Consider the following 26,552-nt stretch of genomic DNA (forward strand, 5'->3'; position numbering starts at 1 on the left):
GAAGGACTTCAGCTTACTAAGACCCCCAAAGCCTGATGGGTGACTGTTGGTAAGCATTTAGCACGCGTATAGGAACTTATTGTGTTTAGATGTTTTCTCTGTAACGCTTTTACCCTAAAAATAAATGTATTTTGCTTTAAGGGTGGTTGGTAATTGGTGTACACCATTGTAGCCCCTAGAAAAAAGTTAACCACAGATGCTGGACCCTAGTCAGACCTGCTGGGGAAATCACAAGGGACTGCAAGCCTAAATATTCTGTTTGCAGGGGGAAAGATGTAGGTCACCACTTCGTGGAGCTGTGACAGATGGGACCCTGAAATGGGTGGGTGAAAGTGGGTGCCCTCCAGGAAAACCAAGAGCGGGGAAAGTCCAAAGGTGCAGTTAATCTTGACACTGTGACAGGCCTGCTGACAGCAATTCCAGGCCTCAGGGCCAGCACCGTCTCTACAGGGATGCAGGGCCTGAGGCGGAAGTGACACATCTGTCACTTCTGGGACTGACTGTGCTGGCCAATCGCACCAGCCCTCGGGGGCCCCCCAAAGTGCGGGACCCAGAGCAGTAGCGCACACCTGGAAGCCCTGCGGCCTGCCTGGGCTATTTAAAAGGGCCCAGGGCTTCCGGCCACCATGGGCCCCTGGGCCTTTTTAAATTGCCTGCCCCCTTTGCCCCTGTCAGTGGACCTGCTTTGAACAAACTGTGTGACCTTGGGCAAGTCACTCAAAACTTTGTGCCTCCATTTCCCCATCTATAAAATGAGGATAATGGTACTTAGCTGCCTTTAAAGTGCTTTGAGATCTATGGAAGAAGTGTGTATGTTTTATTATTGACAACAACAAAAATGTGAACTATCTGCACTTGTGTCTATACTGTCAAAGTAAAAAGTTACCTTAAATATAATTGCAAAGAAAGAAAAACTAACCTTTTAGATTCTCTGTCATATTCTTCCCCAATCCATATAAATGACTGAGCAGCCAACAGAGCTGAAACATCAAGTTCTTGCACATCATGTGTAGATGCTAAAACAATTTCACTACTGTTTGCCTGCAGAGTACAAACAGATAACATACACTAATTTTAATTAAGAACTTAGAGCAACACAAACACAGTTAGTAGTAATGTTATTGGCTTTTACCTTATTAACTGCAAATGCCATTATCATATCAGACTCTTTGTGAATTATTTTTGCTTTTCCCCCTGGGTAGCCGAGATCTGCTTCAACCTACAAAACATTGACAGGTAATTTTAACTGGTGTATAAACAATGTTTTGTAGTGGTATGGACAGACCGCAAAATCTATAGAAATTCATGCAAGAAAAGTTCAGTGGCCTCAGCATTGGTTAGGAAGCTAAACTTCAGACTTTTTGCACTCACTGGTGTTCTAAAAGCCAAAAATTGTATATTTTAAAGTTTAAAACCCCCCCACAAGTTGTGTGAGTAACACAATTTACAAGGGGTTCACTTATCCCAATCATAGGACATCCAAAGTTAATGCACTGATTAAGAGTCTGCCACACAGAGACTACATAGAACATTTAGCTTCTGTCAGTCATATTAGAAAAGAACAGCCAGTCCCACAGAACTTTTAAGAATGTGCTAAAGGTTTGGGAGAAGGGATACTACCTTGTTTTTGTGATCTTCTGCTACGCAGTTTTGTTTGACCTGCTCCACACGATCTTCTACAGACTACATAACACCACACAGTCACAAACACAAAACACATGCACAAACAAATATAAAAAAAGAATGAAACATTCCAAACTAGCTTTAAAAGGCCACCCCTCTCAGTAAATGATGACAAATGTGTTTGTAATTTTTTATAAAAGGCACAGAAACTAAGACAGGAATCTAAACAAACTCACTTAATGTAATGCCTCCTAGATGAACACAAAATGTATGGTATAAAAAGTACTTATCCCACAATTTTATTAGACTTGCAAATAAATTTATATCCTTTTCTTTTAAAAAATGTATGACACAATAAATAAAAGAAGGAGCAACACACACACAAACTTCATACTTACAGGAAGTTTTAAGACAGTAAGTAGTACACTTGTTTCCAGTTTTACACATCAAAGTTTAAATTTAATTGCAACTAATTTCAGTTGAGATTATGATAGTCATAAAAATCAATATTATATATCACTATATAATATTATGTATATGTATATATTACACATGCATATATACATATATTGAAATGAGAAATTATTTTGTTTAAATATATTATATATGACAAGCCACAGAGATTCAACAATATTCAATTAATTTATTACTGTTATCCTATAGCAAAATAAAATGTTTTTAAATATATATACTGCATTGTAAACTCAGCTATGCCTTGTCCAAGAATATACATTTTTAGTTGATTTGTACTTTTAAAATCACCATGATAGCATGCTGTTTATTAAACATTGCTGAAGTGAAAAACAGGAAACTGAAATGCCAACCAAAATGAAAATATTAAAACAAAAATTAGAATGGAGACACTTAAAGATTAAGGAAATGTAAAAAAGCCTTTGAATTATTAGTTTTGTTTACCTCACTTTGCTTTCTCTTCTTAGTGAATATATATCTTATGAAGGTCTCCTGAAGAAGTTCTTGTTTCACAAGAAAATGCCATAGTCTTTTAACTGGAAGTGATGAATAATCCCTTGATCTGAAAGAAAAAATGTTTTTGTTTTTTTTTTAAATATAATTTTCAATATAAAATTCATCATGGTCATAATATAATTAAATGTGGACAAAAATGTGAAGAGACTCCAAACCATTTTAGATGCAATTCAGTGTGAAACAAAATGATGGATTTGTAGGCTCTGTGTTCTATCCAAGACAAGTCATAAGAAATAAAAACTTTCCTGGACTTCCTCTGTGATACCACATTACACAGAGCTACTGAATTCAAAGGGATTGTGGGCCAGAACTTGTTTCCTTGATTCACATACACTAATATATTTACACTGTGCTGAAGTTACTCATATATTACAATTGTGGCACCAGGATGACACAAATAAATCATGTAAAATGCTTTTACATATTTCTTCTAATATTCAAAAGGTGTTTGGCAATTCTCCAAAATGGGCCATATTTTTGGAGTGTAATGTACGCGCCCTCCTCACGTGCACACACATCATATATCATTTGAAGCCTTATTTTATATACATTTAAATGAGGTACGATGTGGAGCTGTCAAATTCTGCTGCAAGACTGTAAATAAGCCTGTGAAACAACAGTATTCAAAATGAGTGTGTCCTTTTTTGCAGTTCCATAAACACTGCAAATTACTATGACTACAGTTTTTACTATTTAAGTTAAACACTTTAATGTGGTGTTTACTGGTCAAAGCTATCAAATGGCAATGTAAGATTTTTATTGGTTTTTCATGAGCAAGTATTTTTTTCAAAAATGATGGAGCTATTTAGCATGTGACAAATGGCAAATATCATTTGCAATATACTAAAATGAAATGTTTTCATATTGCATATTCTTAATTGTCAAAGTATCTCATAACTGACTGTAATAGATATAAATAAGTATACGTGGATTCTTAATGTTTTTTTCATTTGTATGTTTTTGAATATATAATGTAGCATCTAATCTGCCTGGTAGAAGGTTTTAATTTGTAATTGCCTATGCATACAGTACTAGCCTTGGCTATAGTCTAAAAACTAGCTTTTTAATTCAGTGACCCTATGCACAAGTCAGTATTAGAGATGGCAGTACACAGCTTCATATTGGGGGTTCAAGCAATCAAAATGCTCACTAAACAAAAATAGTATTAAATTGCCAACGTATAGATCTAATTCATATCTATTTTAGCACAAGTCTATACACTTGTATAAACTGAAAAATAATGATGGTGGTGGAAATGCTAACAATATACTTTGGGAATTTTACCATTACCACTAAAGTTACAGTATGTGGGAGGATACAAGCCCTTAAAGCTTACATCAAAGAGACAGACTCGACACAAACACGTTTTTCATAGTTTGGGAAAAGAAAATCAAAAGAACACAAAACTGTTAAAAACTACCAGTGCTGGACAGAATTCTGTGGTGTTTGCAGCAGAAGCCAGGAGAGATTAATTATATTGGCAGCTACTAGATGAGTTTTCTATTTTAGAAGAGGTGCCACCAATACTCTATCACAGGAATTGCTTCCAGAAATACACAAGTTGAATTTGGGACATGTCAGAGTTGTATAGAACCCAGGAAAGAAAACACTCTGAATCTGATCGAAGTGCATCATGTTCACCTGCTTCTATAGCTACCAGAGGAAGCACATCTTCTAGAGACTGGTCCCATTGATATTGTTTGCTTGAGAAAAACATAAGGAAGACTAGAAACTTCATAAAATAGAAACATTTGAGAGAGCAACCAATCTAAAGGGGGCAGCACTTCAAGGAGGAGATGATGACATGTTGCGCAGAATATTTGTGAAAAACTTCATCTTTAGGTATGTTGAATGATAGACTTTATTGCTTTCTTCCTACTTGAGTAAAATTAATTTTAAAGAAAAACCACCTTGTTACACTGCAACAGCCACCTTATGAAATTGCATTTTATCAGCTGATTGAAGAGACAGACAACGATCTAATGCAAAGATATAAAGTCCTACTTACCTCAGATGTGGAAACTGTAAACTATTCCAGGCAAGATTAGAAAAACACTATGATTCTGCAATTTCATTCCATGCGCAGTATGGACAAGGCAAGCCTACCATTGTTCTATGCAGTGCAATAGCAGCTAATGCTATCCAAACTGCAAGTAATCTGTAGTAGGAATTAAGTCATCTATAAACGTTTTTTGGATCTACTTCTCTTGAGTGAGCCTGTTTAACTGCTTTCAAATGAACAAGTGATTTTGTATAATGCCACTTCAATCCTTTGCCAAAATAAAAACCTCAGATTATTATTCAAAGCAAGGTGATTGTAGTTTACAGAGGTCAACTACTTTTGTGCCCTAAATGGGGCAGGAGTTTGTCCTTTCCTTGATACATAAAGAAGCATACAATTCAGCCAGCAATGAGAATCCTCATTCAGAACAGATTCAAAGAAGGTGCCTCTCAACTGTGGAGTGAAGAGTATTAAACAGTTCCAAAATGATCATACCACCACACACAAGCTTTGCTGCACAGCTATACCTTGATTTTGTGTGTCTCAATTTAATTGACATACTACACTTTCATGGATTCTGCATCAATTTTGATGAGCTGAGGGGATTCATCACTAGTGCTGCAAAACCTGAAGTAGAAAGACTCCAGCGAGGTATGTTCATTCCAGTTTTGAAGAGCATCTTGGCAAACAAAGATTTGGATGCCTTCACTCATAGGCAAACAGGATATTGGATCACTATTGTAATATGGATGTAAAACTGTGCATGATGAACTACTTGCTTTAATTTTATAGGGTGCCCAGTGTCATCTGAACTTCTACAAGACCTTATTTGTGCCTTTACCAGTAGAGATCACTGAACAATGCATCCGATGAAGTGAGCTGTAGCTCACGAAAGCTTATGTTCAAATAAATTGGTTAGTCTCTAAGGTGCCACAAGTACTCCTTTTCTATTTGCGAATACAGACTAACACGGCTGTTACTCTGAAACCTGAACAATCAATCAACTGTCTGTAGTCAGAACTATCTTCCCTGCACAGAATTGTGTGCGCACCAAGGCAATGAAGACTGGTAACCCACACGCTCTCGACAAATATCATAATGATGAACAAGACTATGATAATGATGTTGACTAGAATGTCATCAGTGCTCCTACATTTTAGTGATTTTTTTTGTTGTGATGCTTTCAGGTCACAAAGAAATACAATATTATGTCTTGAAATACACAGAAATGTATGCATTTCCTAGTGGTCATTTTATCATGTTGATGGTATCACTGTTTATCCCCTTTGCTGTGGCAGTGGCACCACTTGACAGTTCCACATCAAACTTTGTCTTAAAGTACACATAATAAGCCTTCAAATGAGCATGTGTGTAGAGAAGGTACATTAAGTCAACCAAATCGGTGGGTCTACTGCTGGCCTATAAGGATTTAATCAGATCACCTAAGAACCAAAATGAAATCTGAAGCTTCACATTTTTGAATAAGTGGCCCTTAATGCATGTTTGTAACAGTAGAAAGGAAATTGTGAACAAAAATCTGTAGCAGTATCAACTACACAATTGTTCTATTAAATAGTGCATGAAAAAGCAGAAATAAATAAAGTATGTGTAGAATAAAAATGCAAGTAAAACAGTGGGAAGAAGTTATCCAAAGATTAATAAAAGGACTTAAGCACCTGAATACCACTGTATTTGTAACAGTATTTGTAACAATTAAACAATCATCAGTAAAGATAGGCACCGTATTATGCTGCATTCATTAAGGTACAACTGTAAAGCCACTGTAGATTAGGTTTTATTTGGCTTAGCCAACTCAGTTTTCTTTTAACTAAAAAAATCCACTAGATAGTTGACTGTTTCTGCACAAAAGGTGCATATATCAAGTTATAATAAAGTCTGGATAGCAGTTTATTGAAAGCTTTTCTTACTTGAATGGTGTGTTTTCAGGTTCAAGCATTGCTTTGTTGCGGAGAACAGCTGATCCAGCTCCCACTCCAATGTCACTGGGATAGGTATTGATGTAGTTCGGTGGTGGGCCTTCAAACTGATCCACTCTCTCTTGAAGGATCTGTTCCCAGTTTTCCAAATTTTTAATCACAGCTATACCCAATGGTGATGTCACAGGCAGATCTAAAGTGAACACAAAGGTTTAGTACCAATATAAAACCCCTATACTATTAATAGCAATAAACGAATCCTGCAGTAAAATGCAGACACAATATTATGATTTTTTTTTTTTTTTTTTTAAGAATATAGCAGCCCAGGGCAGAATTTATTCAGATATCAAAAACAACTAAGTAAAACTAAAAACAAACAAAAAAAATTCACAACCATCATCTGACATAGTATTCTACTGCTTACGTTTAATAAGCATAGGGAAGATGTGTGCGCTTCCACAGAACTTACAGAAAAAGATAAAAAAAATATTGGATGAGTGCACTTAAAAAACCTGAAATAAAACACAATTCCATCTGTTACCAATTGTGCAAAACAACTTTTCATATATAAATGCCAATACTTTACTAACTCACATATAGAGCAAAGTAAAATAGAAGTCAGAATTTAACTCACCAAAGAATTCCAAACCAGCAATGGGAAAAAAGTTCTTTATGTTGTACAGAGCTAGTTTTACTATCACCAAATGTATGAGAGACCAGCTGTAGAAAAAGAACAGTTTCCATTTTGTAAAGTACAATTTAAATTCAGTTATCTGCAGAATTCAGTTATCTGCAGGACACAGTTTAGCTTCTCTCACCAAACCATGCAGATATATGAGAAAGGTATTTATAACAAATCACAGAAGATTAGGTTTGGAAGAGACCTCAGGAGGTCATCTAGTCCAATCACCTGCTAAAATAATGAATAGTGCTTACTGAGTGAGTTTTCCATACTGCAATGCAAGGTAAGATCCTTATATCTTAAACATGTTAAGTCTCTCTCCTTGGAGCCCAGAAGATTCCCCTCCCTCTTTTCCAAACCCCCAGATCATCATCCTCTTCCCTCTAGCAGAGGGCACCTGGACATAGATCCCTGGGTGTGAAAGAGGGAAGCATATGTAAAGTCAGGAATCAAATATTAATCTCATGGCAATGCCAATGAAAGTCCATATTACAAAACTTTCCATGACATCAAAATGAATCCATCAAAATGAATGAAAAGGAATCATTTATGATATAAATCAAAGATTTTTTTTTCCACTCTCATAGTACAATGAAATAGTTCCATTTATAGTCTACTGGATTTGAAAAGACATGATACAATGTAGGTGGAAGACCTTTTATTTTCATCCACCTTCATAATGGATGTGACTCATTAATTTATGCCATCCTATGCTTGTGACATTTTTTTAAAGTGTTCTTTCTAATCCACATAAAAAAGGAAATTAACACAGAAAATTCAAATTACACTTAAAATTGGTCTCTACTCTGAAAAGTAACGCTAAACCTGGCATCAAGGGATGTTCATTGTGTCTCAATGACTGAAATACAATTTGCTCAGTTTATTTGCTCAGGTGAATGCAAAAGGGAAAAAAAACCTAGCTGCTATACTTGCAAACTCAATCGGAACTTAAAGTCAAGGTGAATTATTTCCTTTTTGCACATCAGTGTCAGTAATTTAAGATTATTCAGGCAAGTTTCTTATCTCAGTAATGCCTCTGCAAACCCATAGCTGTTAAATAAATAGATACTGTAAAATATACCTCACAGCAGAAAAGAGGCCCAATGATATCATCTTTCGCTTTGGACAAAAAGCTGAACACAAAACACGTTCATAAGTAAGTTTGTTTTTTAACTATGGTATAGTTTCCACTAACCTGTAAGAATTGGCATTTTTGTGTTCCTGGATCTGTGTGTCAGAAAGGAAAGCACCATCATCGTCCTCTTCATCACTGTGAATGCTTTCATCAGAATCATATATAACACCACTATCTGATAAAGGAAGAAATGGCTGCAATGTAAGACAAAAACCTGTTATAATAACTCTTCAGAGTTGTCAATATTTTAAACATTGAAGATGTCACTTAAATAACTTAGTAGTGAAACAGAGCAGCTTGATATGTAAATCTATTAATATACCTAAATTGTAAGTTAGATGTTCCCTTCAAAAATAAGTGTGTAGCAAGGATCAAAATGCTTATTTCCACTATTTTTTGCTTGGCAGAAGAGTGCTGGATTGATATTTTGGAAGTTATATAGCAGATATGTAACTGTTTCATCTTTTCTGGGGGGAAAGCAACCTGCAAACTTTTTTTTTTTTTTACAGGTTGTGAGGCACATTAATGAAAACACTTCTTGAAATTTTATTTTTTTGTCCTTTAGAACAGGAAAAAAAGTGCATGTGTTCTGTACAAAGTATTTAATTTTATATTTTCAAATTTTAAAAGTCAGCATTCTTGTGATATCACTATGTTCAACCCAGACTGCCCTACCTTTGCCATAAAATAGTCCCACATGCTGAGTTCTGGAGGAATGAATTTTTCTTTGTAAGAAGGCCTTTCTGCAGGCACAGGTGGAGGTACAACACTATCTTTTACGGGTCTCCCTGGTACAAGCATTCTCATATTAAATCGACGACGATGCTTATCCATTTCTTCTGAAGGAACGGGAGGTGCTAAATTGAAAGAATTTAGATAGCTAAAACCATAGTAAGAAACAAATGCTATCCATAATTTATTTTTAGAAATGGATTAATTTTAGAATTTAAATGAAGTCACCAAAACCATGAATTTTGGTTAAGGTGTTTGGATAACAAAATCTGGTAGGTTTAAAACAAATTCAAAGCTAAACTACATTTCAGGTACTATTCCTTAAATGTGTCTGTAAATAAAGTAAGTGTAATCCTATAAATAGTCCAACTACAATAAATCCAAGTAGAGTTACTATTCTTTTGCCACATGCATTAGGAAAACAAATTGTAATATCTCTTTTAAAACCTGTAGCTCCTGAAAACTTATAAGTTTTCAGGAGCTACAGGTTTTAAAAGAGATATTACAATTCCTGCTTGAAACCATATTGAGAATGTTTTCTCCTTTAGAAAAATCCATGTTTTTGTTTGACATTTTCAGAAATGTAAACAAGGAAATCCAGACGATTTACCCTGGCATTTTAGGAAAATCTATGGGGGAGGACTGATTTTAACATTTTTTTAATGTAATCAAACACAATATGAATGTGGACTTTGAAAATGAGCTGTTTTGGATAGGCATAACTGAAGATTTACACTTACTTCATTATAAAGATAGCGATTTAAAAACACTCTCCTCTTTTAAAGCACACTAACATCCATCTACACTGCAAATCTTTACAAACCTTCATTACTGTCCTTTGAAACATCAGAAACTGCAGCAGCAGCTAGTAGGTTTAAAGAAAACAGAATCTATCTTGAATGAAAGCCTTTGACTATACAACTAGGAATATTTTTCTAGCTATTGCAAAAGTTAAGCAGTATAAATAAGATCATTACCGCATTTCCCTACCCAACATAGACTTTTTATTATTTAATCCAATAAAAAAATCAATTTAAAATATGTAATCACTGCAAAACTTGAGTTACTAGCAAGCTTCAAAAACTAGTAGAGAATAAAAATACTGATCAGAAAAGTTTCACCCAAAATGTCTGAATTCAAATTACTTTTCAGAGTTACTTCTTCCACAATTTAATAGTAAACATGAAACTCAGTTACAAAGGAAAGACAATCCCAGTTGTTTTTAAAATTCATGCCTTATGTCAACATTTTTTTAAAACATTTCTACTGGAAAATACACAGCAATCCGCATATAAGCTGCTCACCAACCTTCTGGGGTAAATATTCTTTGTCACAGACAGCAGCAACTGCAGTGCTATTTGGCAAGGTTATTTGGTGTGATGAGTAGCACCCACTTGTTAACAGTATTTTATTTTCTGTCTTGCCGTCTGAGCATTTTGTTTTACCAGAATTAGGTAGAGTAGGAGACTGATTATTCACTGACTGTTCCAGTGTAGTTTTAGAAAGAGAATGATTTTCAAGGAAAAGTGCATCTACTTGGGAGGATAATTACAAGTATGTATCCAAAGTGGCAGCCAAAGTCCACCATCAAAAGTGATCACCTTTAGAGTTCCAGTAGAGTCTAGCTCCAACTCTAGTAGTTCTTGTTATATTTTACCAATAGTAAAATATCTACCAGTTGAAAGGTGAAATTTTAAGTTACATGGTTGTTTTCCATGATTTATTAAGAGCCTAACTTGTGCAATATAAAACATTTTTAAAATTCAACTACAAAAGCTTCAAAACTGAGGTTCTACCTTAATTAGTTAAGACTCTTCTTTTAAACAAACCCTTTAAACTGTTTAATTCAGTACAGAATATAAATAAAAATAAAATGTGTAGACTGCTTGCCAATATCCTCAGACTGGGTTTATTTGCCATATGTGTCCATTGTGCCATTAAAATTTTATAAAGCTAGATTTAACGTTTATATAATTTATATCAGAGCAGTTTTAAAATTGATGTCACACACATAAAGTGACTTTCTGCTTAATTCAACTTCACTTACATATATTTTTCATTCCTTTAATTTTCTCAAAATGAATTAGCAATTAATTAAAAGCTGGAGAAGAGTTTAGATGAGTAAGGGGCAGTGTTTGCCAAAATAAAACTAATGATATTTCCCCAATTACTAGCTGAGACACACAACCACAAATTCATCAGAATAGTATGCATACTGTAGCACGTATTACCTCATACCTGGGACTCATATCTACAATCTACTTAAACTGTATGATCTTTGAGGTAGGTACTGACTTTTCATGATAATTATGTGCAGTGTTTAGCACAATGTGGCCCCATGGTATTTCCTCAACACAGATATTAATAACTATCTTTTAGTGCTCCAACAAATGGAAACTATCCATGTTACAGCTCTGAGAGTACTCAGAACCTTTATGAACGACAAATTATGTGTTCTCTTCTTGTTCAAAAATCAGATCAAGTGTCTACTTCTGAATCCATCACGCATGCAGGGCAGAGGCTGGGGATGGGGGAGCTAGAGGATCCACTGCACAAGGACAAAGGTGGTGTCTGAGTTAATGCTAAACGAGTGCATCTGCCATTTGTCACAAAACCAGTATCTCATACTCTATACAAGGATTTTGGACACTCCAAAAAGCAAAAGCGCTATGTAGAATAAAATTTTATTCTACAGCTGAGAACTGCTTCATTCATGAGCATAAATAATTCCTTATTTGGCTCATTCTTGCTTAGCTCTAAATGAAGGAAAATTGGATGACTGTTTCAGTATGTTCAGTTTTAAATCAATGATCAGGTGTCCTTACTTAAGCCAAGCAGACACTCAAACCTCATATGTAATAGCTAGAAAACTGAACAGACTAGGACACACACCTGATGACCAGTAATGATGGTAAACAGAGCTGCAGATACTGGCGAGCCTTTAATATGCTCTGGACTAGCAGTGATAACTGGCTGAAAACCATTAGCCACGAATGACTTTTCCCTAGAAGGCTGTATTAGGAGTCCTGTAAGTTTATAGATAAAATCAGCTAGAAGAGTTAAAATTAAGTTTTGGGAGATTTGAAACCCTGTCTCATCAAACTTACCATTTTTCATGCAGACAAAAGGATAACAAATATGCCAGAGAGCAGTAAAGAGTTTAGACTTTACTATGCCAATTGCTCAACTGCTTTTTTCATTAAGTCAATAACTCTAATATTTGTATCTCATTTAACGACCCACAATGTGCTATGTGGAATATATGAAGACAATGCCGACCTCTAAGAGCTAACCATCTTTTTTCCCCCCTCTTCTAAATTAAATAATCTTGGCTAAAAGTTATATTCTTGCCAATCCATACTGATCAAGAATTCTAAGATTCCCATTAATTCCTTCAGTATGATTATGCAAGTCCTAAAAATACCTTTACCCTGGGAGGAGGTTAAGAACTGATGATATCAGACACATACTATCAAACATGATGAATTTAAAAGTTTATTTTTAAACAATATTCCTGAACCTAAAAGAAGAAAATTAAATTCTTCTCTTTCCCCAAAATTATACAAATGCACATTATTGGTCTGAAATTGAATCAACACAAAAAGTACCTGGAATATTTTCAGATTGTCTTCGGGGTTTCACAACAAGTTTCACTCCTCCCCCAAAGACAGCAGCCCACATTCGACCGTTCAGGGGATGGGCTGCTAGCCGAAACAATTCATTGCAAGAATTAGTAGCAAGGGCATGTATCAGGAGACTTAGGTAAACAGCTACAACGGCTTCACAGAGTAAAATGTTTAACTTTGGTTGGTCCTCATCCTGGGCTGAATTTAAGAGATTTATAAGTGAGCTCACACCTGCAAGAATAAAAAAGAAAATATGTAACTAAGAAGTTTGCAGAAGTACGAAAAGCATTTTTCTTATATTCATTTCATAAACAAAGAATTCTATGAGTGGCCATTTAGTACTTTGATCTAAATTAAATTTATTACCCTTATTTCTGAATAGATTATAAAATTTGTTTCTTGATGATTTTCCTTTCCAAGACAGACCTTTTCCTGAAAGCATTCTCTGTCTCAGGTGTGTGGCTGAATGGGTCTTGCTCAGATGTTCAGGATGTGAGGTCAGGAAGAAATCTTCTCCCAGGTCAGTGTGGCATTGACCCTGGGTTTTTTTTCATCTTCCTCTGTAGCATGTGCCTGTGGGTCACTTGCCAGGATTATCTGTGTATATCTCACTTAAGCATATCTCTGCTATTGCAGGGGCCTTGGGCACTGGTGCATCCCGGTCCCTCCTCTCTGCTTGTGGCAGATAATGATCTAATCTCCAGTGGGCTGTAATACTTTGATCTAACTTAATTTTTTGGGTTTAGTGTGTGGGTGCTGGATGGTGTTGGTGGCCTGTGATATACAAGAGGTCAGACTAGATGGATCTGGTGGTTAAATGCTAATGGAGTTCACCCAAGATTTAAAAAGAAGCAAGAATGCAAAATAGATTTTTCTATAAGGGAAGCATATCTGATAATATCTGCATCTTCAGCTGACTAATGTATGCTATTAATATTTTTGTTGGCTTGAACATTAAGCCCGGTGCGCAGTTGTAGATGTCACTGCATGTTCTGAGTCACAAGAAAAAAAATCAAGAAATTAAGTGAGAAACAGATTGTGTGGGGACATCTGAAAAAGTGTTCTTGGCATGCTGTTGTGAAAAATAACTTAGTTTTTTCTCACCAGGCCATTGAGCAGGAGTTGAATTTGGTGTTGCATGTTCTTCAATGCTTTCTGTCCTCAGCCTGCGTCGATCACTCAAAAGCAGTCCTTGATAAACCATTCCTGTAAACTGATTTGTTTCCGTTTGACTGCTAAACACAAATCAATTTTTTCTAATGAGAAAGGATTTTAGAATATTCTTGTAATGAAGTATAGTATATATGGCAAGTTATTTTCATTTGAGTCTTTAATTTTTCAGAAAATACATTTGAAATTCTGTATAGCATGTAGGAGCGGTTTTAGAAGAGTAAAGTCATTATATTTTTACAATGTAAAAAAAGTTAACTTTTAGTGCTAAAAATCTTAGTCCGCATGCAATGTTTTACATTCCAGTCTGTCTGTTTTTGGGCAAGAGAAAAAGATTCACTTTCAAAGATTTTAGTAATCAGAAAATGTGTTGTGAAAATTGCAAAATGCCCTCACATCTGTAGGTGTATTTATTCTCTAATCTTTTCAGAGATGGCCATATAACTATCTATCTGAAACTTGCTCATCTGTCAGGTACAAGAAGAAATTGCTCCTATATATCAATGTGTCCACTGTGGAAAATTGCCTTTTTAGTGTTTTCCTTCTAATAGAGCCTCACAGAGCCTCAATCATAGATTGAGTAACTAGAGATTTTTTATTTTTTATTCTGTGCCATAAAATCTACTAAACAATTTTTGGTATTAAATTTAATTCATGTAGAACTGTCTGGGCAAATGGAAGGCACCCATATAGTTTTTGAAAATGTTACGAGAACGTAACTGTAGCTTCATTCACATCACAATTTCTTCATAGTGCATTAATTGCACTATATACATGAGTGCACATTGAACTTAGGCCTGGCTGTGTATACACACAAGTATACATGTGCTTATTTCAAAATGTTAGTTCTTTATGCATTTATTTACAAATGTGAAAGTTTACTCTTACATGAAAACCAAACATACATTTTAAACGTAACTGTAAGAAGAGCTCAGTTTTTACCTGTAGCTGTGGCTGTCACATAAAGCTTGGTAAATAGACGCAGAAAGTGAAGCTGCTAATGAATGAAGTGTATGCACCTAAAAAAAAAACCAGCCAATATTAAATTTTATATGAAAAGTTGTAGGAAATTGCAATTTTTTCTTAAAATCACAGTGAACTAATTGAGACTGACTAATGAGAAAATCTGAATGTTAAACACAAATGTTGAGTTAACTAGTTATACGTCACATGAAGAAAGGAATTGTTAGTTGTGATTTTATTTTATTCATTCTCCCCAACGTGCCTAAGACTGATGTTGTAATTAAATAAATGTCAAAATAATTAACACTGAAATAGAATTACCACCATCAGTGAGTGCAAAGTAAATAACTGCAATTTTCTGTTATGCAATATCCTGACCATTCTGATTGGTTCTAGGCTTCTGATCTATATCAATGATATACAATGATTATTTCTCAATATCTGTAAAATAAATCCCTATACTCTGACTGGCTAGTAATAGCCGTTAGCCAAGAGTACAAAGAGCTGTATAATCACTGTATGGTTATTTTGCAATTCTGAAATAACTATACTGTGTGCATATGTACATCTGTACTCTCAACTACAATCACCCTTCTCTAACAGTTTTCTCGCCTAATTTTCTAGCTGTCTGCCAGCAAGGACAATACTTTGGCTTCTCGTTGCCATTAGTGGAGGCAGAAATCTTCCAATATTTACATAAAAGAATTAAAAATGGAGTCCAAAAAGCAAAGAAAATGGTGCTGTTAAAGTGCTGGAGGTTTTATTTTATTTAAAAAACCTTTAACTTATTTCCATCTCCCCTTCCATCATTCCTCTTGCCCTCAGAATAACCGTTATACTATTGGTTGGAAAATACCATCTTTCCTTTCTCAATTCAGTTTTGAAATAAAATGCATGCAAAAACATCAGTTATTATCGGGGAAAAGACTGGCTGAGCTGTAGTGCAGAAAGGAAGGCATGAGGAAGGGAGCTAAATGGAGAGAAAGGAGGAAAATGATGGAGAGAATGAGAGATGATCAGCTGGAGAGGGAAATGCCAGAAAGGTTGGTTTTTTTTTTAAATGGTCTTTCAACAATTTGACAACCCATTCGATTTTCCAGTGTTTTATTTTTTTTCATTTAAATGTCAATATTGAATTAAAATTTGCAGAATAAAAATCTGAAAGTAACTCCTGTTAACTCACCAGTAAACCACGTCTTTGTCTATTAAACACTTTGGGACTTTTGTCATCTGTGTTTACTTACTCTGAACACATTGGCCTTTAGCTTCAGAGTTTCTTCAGCTCAGAATAAGGGGCCAGATTTTCAGTGTGTGTAAATCAACAATTCAATTTATGGCAATTTTATCAGGCCCAGGGTTTATACCTGAGCTAAGAGGATGCACTTTCAAGTCAGAATACATTTTAAGACCTACTACACTATATAATTGTCATTTAATTCCACCCCAGGCATTGTTGGTGGTCAGTTCTGCAACAAGTTATTTTATTGATCAACATAAACACTGGGATTCAATGATGTAGCAAAGGTCCAGATTTAGGATTGGCTTTTTGGTCACTCATGCTTTGGGTTAAAAGGCTTTTGCACTAGTGAATGGATGGGAGGGAAACAGCCAAGTGTCAAGATATCAACATTTACCCAGATTACAGGAGAACAAATATATCGCCACAAAGTTTAAAAGTGAGTTTGATTTTTCTTGTGTCCACCTGTATTGTTCAACTTAAGAGTCATCACTTATGAGTAACGTCTTTTGTCTTACCTTTACATCTTCGACATTAGGATGGGGTGGAAATTTCATCTGCACTATGGTGTAAAGAATGTCATGGATGTGGTTATTTAAGTACAGCACAGGGTTAGCTATTACAGTTTTTGTTGAAGCAATACTTGCAGAAAGCAGTGGTAGCGTTGTGGGTAATGGAAGGGGAGACTGAAGTTGCTTTACTGTAGTTTCCTGTTTAAAAGAAAATACAGTAGGTAAAATGGTCACATAGCTGAGAACACAAATCAAGCCCAATCACTTGTAGTCTCATGGCATTATTTGCAAGAGTTGGGGGTATTAGATCTTGCCAAATTCCAACTGAAACCACATAGGTGGACAAAATGTAATTACCAAAACTGGAATGTGCATAGAATACTGAGTCTTAACACTTGGATACCAGCTTAAATGCTATGCTGGTAGGTGCCTTAGTACACTCTAAACTTGAAAATAATGAAATAGGATCTTTAATAATCATAGATGGCCAGGATCCAGATTTAAGATTTATGCAAAAGCAGCATCCCAAAATACCAGACTGTGCCCCCTAATTCCACCTGAGAAGTTAGAACTTTATAGTCTTAGAGAGAAGAGTACCATGTACTGACTTACCAACCCGACTGCAGTACCCTAGAAATATCGCATCTAAGTACTACCCTGGCCCGACCTTGTTAGGGTGAGTGATTTGACAAAAATCAGTCTGATAAGCTGGGGTTGCAAGACTACTAAAATTCCTAAACTACTTAAAATGAACTAATCTCAATTTAAAGTCATTTAAAAGATTGTCTTACCTGCTGAGACTCTTGCAACAAAAACTTGAGCTCCATTCTTACAGATGCTAGACCACCACCTTGTGCCCCATGAAGGCTACAGTAACTTAGGAAAACTCTCAGGAGAGCTTGATTCTTTTGCAGCCACCACTTTCGTCTTTCAGCATGCTCTCGTTTCGCCTGCAACCTACGTCTTTCTATCTGGTGACGTTCATATGAGCCAATATCTGGCTTATCCACAATTTCTTCATGATCAAGTCTGTCACCATCTACTTTACTATACGTTTCACAATAGTCTTTGCTACCTGCTTCATGGTTACATATTTCATGCATAGCAGCAATTTCTTTTTCCAGCCAATTGTACAGTTGAAATCTAAGCTTCCCTCCGTCTACCTCATACCCTGTAGCCAAAGTCCTCAGTTCGGTCATTAGGATCTTCAAACAGGCTCTGAACTTCAGTTGTTCGGCAATTACATCAACCTCAGTGTCACCTGCATCAGAGTCCTCCCCTTGAGGTGTCTGCAGTACATTAGTGTGTGCACTCTTCTCATCTAGTTTTCCATTTTTAGAGTCCAATTTCGAACCTTTCATTGTTAAACCAACATCATCTTTCTCTTCCCCTGAGCCATCTTTGTCTTCACCCCAGTCAAGAGTAAGAGACTCCTCATCGAATTTTACTGCTGGCTGACTCCAATCAAATTGTGCTGAAGAACCAGTGCTACTTTCCAAGGCAGATGAAGCTGAAAATGGCTTTGACCAGTCTATATTACTACTTTCAGCACCATCACTCTCAATGTTTGACTCTAGAATCACATCAGTTTTTCTAGTAGGACTTGAACTGGATTGATCTCTCTCGGTAGAAATGCTGGACTTTGTACTTATTTTTGGAATTTTGGAAAGAACTTCAAGAGCTAAAACAGGGCATCCCACTTTAAAATGAGCATTTGCAGTGGTGAAGAATAATTTTCTCTCTATAAGATTAATTTTATCAACAAAACTTTTCTCAGTTTTTATGCCTAAAGTAGCCAGAGTCCCTTCTGGTGAGCTGAAATATCTTCGGATGAGCAAAGGGTGGGTCCGAAGGTAGTTGTAAAAACTAAACACCACAGGATTGCAGGACTTGATGATAACTAGAGGAATTAAACAAATATGACTTCTACTGAAACATATCTACAAATGAGTATTATTTTAAGGTTGTTTTGCACCCCTGCAATTGCCACTTTACAAAACCTTACCAAAACAGTCTAGCATATTTGTAAAAATAAAAAGTAATCACATCCCACAAGAAAAGTGATAACATGAACTCATTATGGAAAGAATAAAAAGTTGTCAGATACTGGCCTCTGTTTCTTCTGCTTTATGGCACTCAGGCAACTCAAATAGAGGAAAGCTGGCTTGGCTACAGAAACAGCTGCCTGAAAGTTACTATAGCTGGGCACAAATTAGAGCAGTCTCAAGGATGCTCTAACCGGCAATGTAGATTGAACCTGTCCCCAGGATAAGGGTAGGGGATGTAAAGTGGCACCTTTGTTTCCACCCTTTCTGGTCTTACAAAGATTGCCTGGTGGATCCTAGGAATGAGCCCAATGTTTACTGACAAAAAAAAATTGTAAATTGAGTTATATATGTTACTCTTTAAAAAAAAAAAAATCAGCTTTCTTGTATTAAAGTGTGAATATTCCACTCCCTAAGCAACATGAGTTACATCGACATAGCACTGTACACACAAAGGCCTATGTTGGCGGGAGAGGTGATATTTTTTTTTTATGCTGACAGGAAATCTCTCTCCCATTGGTATAGAGCCACTTCACTGGACACACTGTAGCAGCACAGCTGTGCCACTGCAGCGCTGTCCGTGAGACGTGGCCTAAAGGTTCAGTTCTGCAGAGATCCAGAACAGTAGTGCTCAGGTTGGGGAAACGGGATGCTGTACCCTGGAGGTCCAGCCAAAAGGTGGGTGAATCTCAGGATTCCATTCTGATTAGTGCAGGTGTAGGCCTATCACTTGAAGGAAGTACCCACAGAGAGACAGAGATCACAGGTATCACTCATTCATGAACCGCAACAAGAAGCATTTGTAAAAATGAAATAATTATACTCTAATAAGCTTATGGTAACTGTACACTGTAGCTATTGCACACTTCATATAACTACAACACAATGGAGAATTAAGCAGATTTTTAACAGATACTAGCTTCTGTTTGTTGAAACCTTTTGTAAAGGTTTCTAACCGAGAATTATTGCATTAATGAATTACAACGACAGTACCAGCTACTTTAACTATTTTTGCTGCCTTTTTCATATTTAAGGATCTGTTTTTACTTCTAAATGCTTAATTATTATATTTAATTATGGAAAGATCTATAAATCCTAATGCTAAAATATATCTGAAAATTACAACACTGATATTTCCCCTACCTGGATTTTCATCATCTTCCTTAGGTGTTTGTTCCAATAAAGTGTCAAGTGCTCTAGTGTAGTTTTTCATTATCCAGTAGGCAAGACTTCGCAGGAAGGGATCAGGATGCAATTTAGTACATCTGAATCCAGTTCCATCTTTCTGGCAACCCAAAATTTTTTCATAAAGAATGGATGTATAAGTGAGGGAGGTCTCAAATTCTGATTCATATAAACGAGCAATAACAATCGCCAGCTGAATATCTTCCATTTTTTCAAGACACACCTGTGGCATAAAGCATGACAAGAAAGCTGCTGAATTAGGAAAGCCTCTCTCTCAAAGAATGAATGAATTAAATAACCACCCACATTTAGAATAAAGAGTAATTTTCCCATCATGTAAAAAGTTTAAAAGGTACATCAAATTTTGGGGTCAGAAACCTGTATCCAAATATATTTTCTCCCTCTGTTTGGTCAGAAATGTGCTGATTTTTTTTCAGATTTTTATAAAATTCTGGTTTATTTAGTAGTGTATCAATGTATCAATAATCGAATAGAAGATTTTTTTTCTTCAGGCTTACGCACAAATTTTCAGCCTTAATTACATGAACATTAGTTTTTTGGAGGTTTTTTGGTACTGAACCGTATGAAGAATTATATCTGATATCATGTAATAAAGACTCCTGTAATATGTACACACACACACACAGGCAGCAATAACGTTGCATAACCCTGACTTTTCATTGCTCCATTGTACAATTTTCTTTGCCACAGCTTTTGTGAAATGATTAACAAACAACAATGTTCATCAGTGTAATTCTCAAGTTCAGTTCTGAAACTCAACAGTACTTTATATACCTCTATAGCATCTTTCAGGGAACCAGCTAGTAAGAAAAAAGCAGCAGACTGTTCAAAGCGTTGTTTTCCCAACAAAGCAAAAGCATTTTTCAAAGCTGCTTTGCGCCACCTATCTTCACTGAAATTGTGGCTGAAAAATGTGGTCATCTTTTCATCATACTGAGACCTGTGTTAAAACAAACAAACAAACAAAAAACTCAACACAGAGTACTTAGTTATAACTTAAATTTTGGGCTGTCAAGTGATTACAAAAATTAATCATGATTAATCGCGCTGTTAACAATAGAATACCATTTTACTTTAAATATTTTTGGATGTTTCCAAATTTTCAAATATACTGATTTCAATTACTATACAGAATACAAAGTAAAGTGCTCAATTTATATTTTTTATTACAATACTTGCACTGTAAAAAACAAAATGGTATTTTTCAATTCACCTCATTACAAGTACTGTAGTGCAATCTCTTTACCATGAAAGTTGAACTGACAAATGTAGAATTGTGTACAAAAAACTGTATTCAAAAATAAAACTATGTAAAACTTTAGAGTCTACAAGTCCACTCAGCCCTTCCTCTTGGTCAGCCAATCGCTCAGACAAACAAGGTTGGTACAATTTGCAGGAGATAATGCTGCCTGCTTCTTGTTTACAATGTCACCTGAAAGTGAGAACAGGTGTTTGCATGGAACTGTTGTAGCTGCCATTACAAGATATTTACGTGCCAGATGCACTAAAAATTCATAAGTCCCTTCATGCTTCAGCCACCATTCCAGAGGACATGCATCCATGCTGCCTATAGGTTCTGCTCGATAACTATCCAAAGCAGCGTGGACTGACACGTGTTCATTTTCATCATCTGAGTCAGACACCACCAGCAGAAGACTGATTTTCTTTTTTGGTGGTTTGGGCTCTGTAGTTTCCACATCACAGTGTTGCTCTTAAGACTTCGAAAAGCATGCTCCACACCTCGTCCCTCTCAGATTTTGGACGGCACTTCAGATTCTTAAAACCTTGGGTCGAGTGCTGTAGCTATTTTTAGAAATCTCACATCGTACCTTCTTTGCGTTTTGTCAAATCTACTGTGAAAGTGTTCTTAAAATGAACATGTGCTGGATCACCATCTGAGACCACTATAACTTGAAATATATGCAGAATGCGGGTAAAACAGAGCAGGAGACATACAATTCTCCCCACAAGGAGTACAGTCACAAATTTAATTGACACATTTTTTTAAAACAGGCATCATCAGCATGGAAGCATGTCCTCTGAAATGGTGGCCAAAGCATGAAGGGGCATACAAATGTTTAGCACATCTGGCTTGTAAATACCTTGCAACGCCGGCTGCAAAAGTGCCATGCGAACATCATGTAAAAAGATGTTTTTTAAAAAGAGTAAACTGTTTTCACTTTCAGGTGACACTGTAAATAAGAAGTAGGCAGCAGTATCCCCTGTCAGTGTAAACAAACTTGTTTGTCTTTGATTGGCAGAATAAGACATAGGACTTAATGGACTTGTAGGAGCTAAAGTTTTACATAGTTTTGGTTTTGAGTGCAGTTATGTAACCAAAAAAAATCTGCATTTGTAAGTTATACTTTCATGATAGAGATTGTACTTCAGTACTTGTATGAGGTGAACTGAAAAATACTATTTTTTTGTTTATCATTTGTACAGTGCATATATTTGTAATCTAATAATATAAAGTCATCACGGTGCACTTTGTATTCTGTGTTGTAATTGAAATCAATATTGAAAAATGTAAAGAACATCCAAAAATATTTAATAAATTTCAAAAGGTATTCTATTATTTAAGTGCGATTAATCATGATTAATTTTTTGAGTTAATCGTGTGAGTTAACTGCAATTAACTGACAACCCTACTTAAATTATATCTTTTAATCTTTTGATCCAAGATAAGTTGAAATAATAAGTTGAAAAAGAGTTCTTCTTTACACTATTAGTTTTATTCTTACTACTTTTAAAGTCAAAGGCTAACGGAACTCACCTAAACAGACCCCACACCACTGCTTTTTTCTTCATAGCAAGGTAAAAAATTGCAGCATCCAAGGCATCATTGTTCCTTTGAAATGAAGCTTTTGCAACCTACAGTAGTAAATGGAGAGCGAACAGAATTATTGCAAAAAAGCTGCCTTCAGTTAAAAAATACACAAACTCTGCTGGAAAGGACAGCATGGAGAGTGTGTGTGTGTGTGTGTGTGTTTCTATAAAGCTATAAAAGTGCCTTCTGAATATTTTGCAGAAGACACTATTTATACTGTTTGGGAGCAGATAACACTGTGAACATTAGTTTTTCTTAAGGCCTTTGGAAAATATAATACTGATGCATATATTTAAAAACATAACGGGAAGTTACAGAAAGGCAAATAAAAATCTTTCATCCCTCAATCCTGATGAAATACTTTTCATTTGGCAATTCATGTTGTGGTATCCTCTTCCATTGAGGATAACTCTCTGAGGGAGGGAACTCCAGTTATTAGGAAGAAACGATTAGTAATGGATGATTCTATCACTAGAAACATAGATAGCTGGGTTTGCGATGACCAGGAGAACTGCATGGTGACTTGCCTGCCTGGTGTGAAGGTTGCAGTTATCTTGAGACAGCTAGGAGACGGTGGTCGTGGTATATGTAGGTACCAGTGACATAGGGAAGGATAGGAGAGAGGTCCTGGAGGCCAAATTTAGGCTGCAAGGTAAGAGATTGAAGTCCAGGACCTTTATCGGAGCATTCTATGAAATGCTTCCAGTTCCACATACAGGGCCAGTTAGACAGGCAGAACTGCAGGGTCTTAATGCGTGGATGAGACGATGGTGTAGGGGGGAGGGGTTTAGATTTATTAGGAACTGGGGAAACTTTTGGGAAAGGGGGAGCCTATATAGGAAGAATGGGCTCCACCTAAACCAAAATGGAACCAGATTTCTGGCACTTTAAAAACTGCTCTATGACCTTTTAAATTTTAACTAAGGGCTGGGGGAAAGCCGACAGGTGCAGAGGAGCATGTGGTTTGGACAGAGACATCCCTTAGGGGAGGATCTATTAATGGAGATTCTCTATGTCATAGTAAGGAGGAGAAGATGGAAGATGATAAAATACAGGTAGTATCTGATGAGAAACAGTCAGAAAAAAAAGTCCCATTCAATTACATCATGTAATGACAGACAGCTTAAAAAGTGACAAGCTTTTAAAGTGCTTAAATACAAATGCCAGAAGTCTAAATAATAAGATGGGTGAACAAGAGTGCCTCGTATTAAATATAACAGGCATCACAGAAATTTGGTGAATGAGGATAATCAATGCGACACAGTACTACCAAGCTACAAAATATATCAGAAGGACAGAACAGGTTGTGCTGGTGTGTGAGTGGCACTCTATGTGAAAGAAAGAGTAGACTCAAATGCAGTAAAAATCTTAAATGAACCAAACTGTACCACAGAATCTCTATGAATAGTAATTTCATGCTTGAATAATAAAAATATAGCAGTAGGGATATATTAGTGACCACCTGACAAGGATGGTGATACTGTGAAATGCTCAGGAAGATTAGAGAGGCTATAAAAATAAAAAACTCAGTAATAATGGGGGATTTCAACTATCCCTATATTGACTGTGTACATGTCACCTCAGGACGGGATACAGAGATAAAGGTTCTTGACACCTTAAATGACTGCTTCTTGGAGCAGCTAGTTCTGAAACGCACAAGAGGAGAGGCAATTCTTGATTTGGTCCTAAGTGGAGCACAGGATCAGGTCCAAGAGGTGAATATAGCTGGACCACTTGGTAATAGTGACTATAATATAATTAAATTTAACATCCCTGTGGTGGGGAAAACACTACAGCAGCCCAACTCTGTAGCATTTAATTGCAGAAAGGGGGACTACGCAAATATGAGATAGTGAGTGAAACAGAAATCAAAAGATACAGTGCCGAAAGTGAAATCCCTGAAAGCTGCATGGAAACTTTTTAAAGACCCCATAATAGAGGCTCAACTTAAACATATAACCCAATTAAAAAACACAGTAAGAGAACCAAAAAAGTGCTACCGTGGCTAAACAACAAAGTAAAAGAAGCAGTGAGAGGCAAAAAGGCATCCTTTAAAAAGTAGAAGATAAATCCTAGTGAGGAAAATAGAAAGTAGCATAAACTGGCAAATGAAGTGTAAAAATATAATTAGGAAAGCCAAAAAAGAATTTGAAGAACAGCTAGCCAAAGACAAAAAAAAATTGCTATTACTTTGGAAAGCAGGAAGCCTGCTAAACAACCAGCGGGGCCACTAGACGATCGAGATGCTAAAGGAGCACTCAAGGACAATAAGGCCATTGCAGAGAAACTAAATGAATTCTCTGCATCGGTCTCCATGGCTGAGGATGTGAGGGAGATTCCCAAAGCTGAGCCATTCTTTTTAGGTGACAAATCTGAGGAAAAAGAACAGGAGAACTTGTGGCACCTTAGAGATAAACAAATTTATTTGAGCATAAGCTTGCGTGAGCTAAAACCTACTTCATCGGGTGCACGCAGTGGAAAATACAGTAGGAAGATATATATACACACACACACACACACACACACACACACACACAGAACATGAAACAATGGGTGTTATCATACACACTGTAACAGGAGTCATCAGTTAAGATGAGCTATTACCAGCAGGAGAGAAGAAAAAACCTTTTGTAGTAATAATCAATGCTTCCTCAGCTCTCGTCCCCTAATGCCCCTACTCGCACTACATTGATGACATCTGCATCATCTGGACCCATGGAAAAGAAGCCCTTGAGGAATTCCATCATGATTTCAACAATTTCCATCCCACCATCAACCTCAGCCTGGTCCAGTCCACACAAGAGATCCACTTCCTGGACACTACAGTGCTAATAAGTGATGGTCACATAACCACCACCCTATACCGGAAACCTACTGACCGCTATACTTACCTACATGCCTCTAGCTTTCATCCAGACCACATCACACAATCCATTGTCTACAGCCAAGCTCTACGATAAAAATCACATTTGCTCCAACCCCTCAGACAGAGGCAAACACCTACAAGATCTCTATCAAGCACTCTTACAACTACAATCCTAGCTGCTGAAGCGAAGAAACAGATGGACAGAGCCAGGAGAGTGCCCAGAAGTCACCTACTACAGGACAGGCCCAATGAAGAAAGTAACAGAACGCCACTAGCCATCACCTTCAGCCCCCAACTAAAACCTCTCCAGCGCATCATCAAGGATCTACAACCTATCCTGAAGGACGACCCATCACACGCTCAGATCTTGGGAGACAGGCCAGTCCTTGTTTACAGACAGCCCCCCAGCCTGAAGCAAATACTCACTAGCAACCACATACCACACAACAGAACCACTTAACCCAGGAACCTATCCTTGCAACAAAGCCCATTACCAACTGTGCCCACTCATCTATTCAGGGGACACCATCATAGGGCTTAATCACATCAGCCATGCTATCAGAGGCTCGTTCACCTGCACATCTACCAATGTGATATATGCCATGTGCCAGCAATGCCCCTCTGCCACGTACACTGGCCAAACTGGACAGTCTCTACGTAAAAGAATAAATGGACACAAATCAGACGTCAAGAATTATAACATTCAAAAACCAGTTGGAAAACACTTTAATCTCCCTGGTCACTCGATTACAGACCTAAAAGTCACAATATTACAACAAAAAAAGTCTAAAACAGACTCCAGCGAGAGACTGCTGAATTGGAATTAATTTGCAAACTGGACACCATTAAATTAGGCTTGAATAAAGACTGGGAGTGGATGTGTCATTACACAAAGTAAAACTATTTCCCCATGTTTATTTCCCCCCCTACCGTTCCTCACACGTTCTTGTCAACTGCTGGAAATGACCCATCTTGATTATCACTACAAAAGGGTTTTTT

The 26,552-nt window shown here is 36.6% G+C and overlaps 1 protein-coding gene across 3 annotated transcripts in view; it reads right to left on the reverse strand.

The window, feature by feature from the left end:
- Window positions 1-26,552, reverse strand: part of DMXL2 (Dmx like 2) — a 104,873-nt gene that overhangs the window by 15,564 nt on the left and 62,757 nt on the right. For 2 of the 3 annotated variants that reach the window (XM_077829276.1, XM_077829277.1), the window contains exons 21-36: window positions 22,634-22,731; window positions 20,632-20,797; window positions 19,795-20,059; window positions 17,398-18,506; window positions 16,613-16,804; window positions 14,837-14,913; window positions 13,829-13,959; window positions 12,707-12,955; window positions 9,042-9,223; window positions 8,427-8,560; window positions 7,184-7,269; window positions 6,541-6,742; window positions 2,539-2,656; window positions 1,621-1,683; window positions 1,133-1,219; window positions 920-1,041 (exon numbers count right to left, since the gene is read on the reverse strand). In XM_077829276.1, the coding sequence (XP_077685402.1) occupies window positions 920-1,041; window positions 1,133-1,219; window positions 1,621-1,683; window positions 2,539-2,656; window positions 6,541-6,742; window positions 7,184-7,269; window positions 8,427-8,560; window positions 9,042-9,223; window positions 12,707-12,955; window positions 13,829-13,959; window positions 14,837-14,913; window positions 16,613-16,804; window positions 17,398-18,506; window positions 19,795-20,059; window positions 20,632-20,797; window positions 22,634-22,731 (3,281 nt within the window). Of the gene's footprint in view, window positions 1-919; window positions 1,042-1,132; window positions 1,220-1,620; window positions 1,684-2,538; window positions 2,657-6,540; window positions 6,743-7,183; window positions 7,270-8,426; window positions 8,561-9,041; window positions 9,224-12,706; window positions 12,956-13,828; window positions 13,960-14,836; window positions 14,914-16,612; window positions 16,805-17,397; window positions 18,507-19,794; window positions 20,060-20,631; window positions 20,798-22,633; window positions 22,732-26,552 lie in introns of those variants that run through there. The other variant, XR_013347409.1, reaches the window with a different exon arrangement.

The sequence above is a fragment of the Eretmochelys imbricata genome, chromosome 10 (genome assembly GCF_965152235.1).
Source record: "Eretmochelys imbricata isolate rEreImb1 chromosome 10, rEreImb1.hap1, whole genome shotgun sequence".
NCBI classification, from domain to species: Eukaryota; Metazoa; Chordata; order Testudines; family Cheloniidae; genus Eretmochelys; species Eretmochelys imbricata.